General features: G+C 30.8%; 1 protein-coding gene across 5 annotated transcripts in view; it reads right to left on the minus strand.

The window, feature by feature from the left end:
- The window catches only part of FAM122C (family with sequence similarity 122C), an 89,360-nt gene that overhangs the window by 45,957 nt on the left and 39,489 nt on the right, over positions 1–3,914 (minus strand). For all 5 annotated transcript variants that reach the window (XR_003043065.1, XM_025039656.1, XM_025039655.1 and 2 more), the window contains one exon: positions 2,017–2,113. Coding sequence is in view for 4 of the 5 variants with exons in the window: in XM_025039655.1 (XP_024895423.1) it covers positions 2,017–2,113 (97 nt within the window). In the remaining variant the exon portion in view is untranslated. The remainder of the gene's footprint in view (positions 1–2,016; positions 2,114–3,914) is intronic.

Consider the following 3,914-nt stretch of genomic DNA (forward strand, 5'->3'; position numbering starts at 1 on the left):
CCATTTCGATATTCCATCAGGGCCATTGTCAAAAAATTCTGGCACCACAGACTTTTCCCCATGTGGGGCATATGTACATCAGATTTCCATCATGATGATTATTTCTAATGACAAGGAAAAACTTTTTATATATTTTAAATAACCATCCTTATTTCATTAAGTGAGGAAATTCAAACCAAATATCAACTTTTTTTCATGAGGAAAGATTTGTATTTTTCAAAATGCTAATACTACCCTCAATTACTTAAAGCACTTACTTTAGATTAAAATTTTTCAACACATGATTTTTCCTATAAAAAAAAAAACCTTAAGACTCTCAAACAAAAAATGGGTTTAAACAAACATTTATAGCCCTTAGGAAACGATTGGAAGTACATAATTCTTGTAGAAAAGCCCTAACATATTGATTTGATGTTTAATCAAATCAGTAGTCATGATCATAAAAGGTAACTCATAGCAATGTAAAAGATCAAAATTTATCAATATCATTTTTCCTCACTTAATTAGAATACAAAATTGATCAGGGATAATCAGGTTAACAAATTGGGTGAAGTCTCTATTACATATTATTTTCTTGCTATTCAATTAGCTTTTATTTATCTTGCTTCCCCTGCCTATTTTTTTCCCAACAAATTAAACATCCAAGGACTCATGTAAAATAGGCAATCCTTGGATCAGTATGGTATAACTTAGCTTAGTTTTAAAAACTGCTTTGGATAGGTGATTTTTCCTTACCAAGTAGAAACTAACAATTACTGAAAAAGTCATTAAAAACTAGCATAGTCATTCAGTATATAATCTTCAAAAATCATTTTATCTGTTAATTAATGGAACAATTATATTCCATCAGAACCTATGAATTTTATTTACTTATTTATTCACATAAATAAATGGAAATTTCAATTGACTTTTTTAAATTCAAGGTGCAGCATGTTTCTATATATTAGCAGCTTGAAGATATATGATTGTATCATCAACATAGTTCTTATTTGGCAAACATCTTTGAAAATGTTACTACATTAATTTTAAAGGCATACAAAGAAATTAGACATGCAAGTTCTATATATGAACAGAATTTTAGGAAAACAAGATAAATAAGAAATAGTCTAAACTATACCATACAATTCTGTTACTGCTCCAACTTGTGTGTGTATGTGTGTGTGTGTGAGAAAGAGAGACAGACAGAGACAGACAGAGAGAGAGACAAAGAAACAGAGAGACAGAGAGTGTGAGCATGCAAATGAGCCCATGTGTGTTTCTCCATTGGTGAGAAAGTCTTGGGATGGGTAAATCACTTAGTTGAAGGTTCATCTACTATAATAAGCAGAGAACCAGAATCAGTGGGGGACACAGGAGAATTTGTGACAGTGCTGATTTTAGCCAATGAATTATAAGGAGATCCTGTACTGCTGTTGTTTCCATCGAGAGCATCTAAAGAGACAATAGACTAGGAGAAAAAAAATGCCACTTATTGATAACAGAACTCGAGATCTCTGTGCACTCTGCTTTGTCTACAAATGAACACAAAATATGTGAAGCCAAGAATTAGCAACTAGTTACAAGAACAGTTTCACGAGAGCAGTAAAACAAACCAACAGTAACAACAAATAAAAATCCATTCACTATATTTCTCATTTTGATTGTTAAAACATGCTTTCTTGGCACTTTTCAGTAACATGCTCAGCCTAACAAAGCACACAAAAATCCAAAGTAGAAAAGATGGGAAGATGACTTTTTTACCAAGCTTGCATTTTTATGTATTTCTCTAATACCTCTTAATCTAATGCCAAAACCTCACTTCTAAAAATGTATCCGCCGTATATAAATGTTACCCATAAATGTTAGGGAAGAGAACTAAAGTTAATAGTATCCATTTGGGATATTATTTTTATAACTTCTCAAAATATTTAATAATATACCATACTTCTGAATATATACAATGGCCAAAGTAGACTTAAAAAATAAATGAAAAATGGTGGCCAATACATTTTTAAAACCTCATGTCAAGAGACCTACCCCACATTCATGTCAGACAGTTCGGTAGTATCGGAAGAAAACACGTTGGTTTTGCCTTGAAAAAATCTCTTTGGCTGATCTTCAAATGCCATTTCACCTATGACAAAAAAAGCAGATCAAGGTAGATATATTTCATCTAACATGTTTATTATGTTTTTGATTGCAAAAGTAAAATTGTTCATTGCGATTTATAAAATATAGAATTTATAAAATATAGAAAAACACAAAGGAAAAGAATTTTACATCACTATTATCTAGAGATGAACACTTTTCAGTAATTCCTGAATATGTGTGTATATACATAACTGTTTTTAAACAAAATTAGATTTGTGCTGTATATAATACCAATATATAATCTAATTTTTAAAATAATTATAATTTTCTCATATTACTCATTAAATTCTAAAACATGATTTTATATAGCTATGTTAAACCTTTAGGTCATTGCTATCTTTATTTTGCTAAACATATGCAATGAACTAAATACAAATAGATCAATTATTTATAGCATACAATTAACAAAATAAAAAACTGCATTGCTATAACCTTCACATTGAGTACATGTTAAAATCTGTACAATGTTACACATTCATGTGATAATCGTGTTAGGATGTGAGAAAAACTGATGTGCAAGCCCGTAACTTCTAGGGTGGAATATATTTAAATAATAAAACACTAAGGCCATCTACTCATTAAAAAATATCCCTAGGAACAGTTTCCACAGACATTTCTTAGGATTCTAATCGTGGCACATAAAGCGCAAAAAGGTATCCTATCTCATGCCAGATTACACTTATACCATTATGGAAAAATAACTCATCTCTTCTTTTTGGTTTTAATTAAAGACAAATGAAAACAAATTTATTACAGAAGAAAATTAAAATTTTCTTTGCTAAAACCATTATTACTCATAAAATAATATTTATAGCTGCCCAATTTCTGCAGATTTCTCAGAATTCCCTTCCCACTTGAAGCCTTATTTGCTCTTGCTTATTCCTAATGGAAGTAACTGCTGCTTACACCCATTAAATAAGCATTCATCTGCTTGAAGACTCTAGCCTTTATTTCATACTCTCCTTGGCTGTATAGAGTCCTCATTCTTTTTTGTTCCCCTGCATCCCCACCCACCAGGACCTTTTTTTGATTTTCTATACCATCTTTCCTCACATTTTACTTGTATTAATTGGCTCCAAATAGGACATAGTTTGTTGTTTCCCCAATGAATATTCATATTCCAAAATATGTAAATAAAATGTCTATTTAATCTGTTATTGAATATGAAAGACCAGATGAATTTTGACCAAATTCGTACAAGATATGTTTGGGAGTGTCCGACTTAAAATATAGACTATGTGGTATATATAGAATTTGCTTTGGAGTTCTTAGGGACATCTCAAAGAAATGAGGCAGTCATCCTCCAGAGCAGGTGAAAACCAGGTACAAGAAGATTGTTTGTGACATGCCTCATCCACCAAGACACTGAGCAGAAACCAAGTCTATTATGTCAAAAACTGAAATATAAAAACAAAATTTTAAATCTTAAATTTTAAGAAAATTCCAAACATTTTCAATGTCATAAAACATTTTGCGTAAATAAATGTCTTAAAGGATGAATATTTTAATTTAATAAAACACTCTCTTCAACTTAAGCATGTTTTATTTGAAATACCTAAATGATCCCAACTTTCTAAACACTCCTCAACTGTTAATATATTTGAATGCTTTTTTCAACACTAGCCCAACTTTACAGCACAGGCGAAAGGTCCCTAAGCTTAGGTCACTGGTCCATTGTCATAAAACAAAGTGCTTACTTTGGAAAAGTGTATTTTCCAGAATTGATCTAGTCTTAGTCTTAGAATGTAATAAGTACATATTGATTTATGTATGTTGTTAGGAAG

The sequence above is a fragment of the Pteropus alecto genome, unplaced genomic scaffold (genome assembly GCF_000325575.1).
Source record: "Pteropus alecto unplaced genomic scaffold, ASM32557v1 scaffold19, whole genome shotgun sequence".
In the NCBI taxonomy this organism is placed as follows: domain Eukaryota; kingdom Metazoa; phylum Chordata; class Mammalia; order Chiroptera; family Pteropodidae; genus Pteropus; species Pteropus alecto.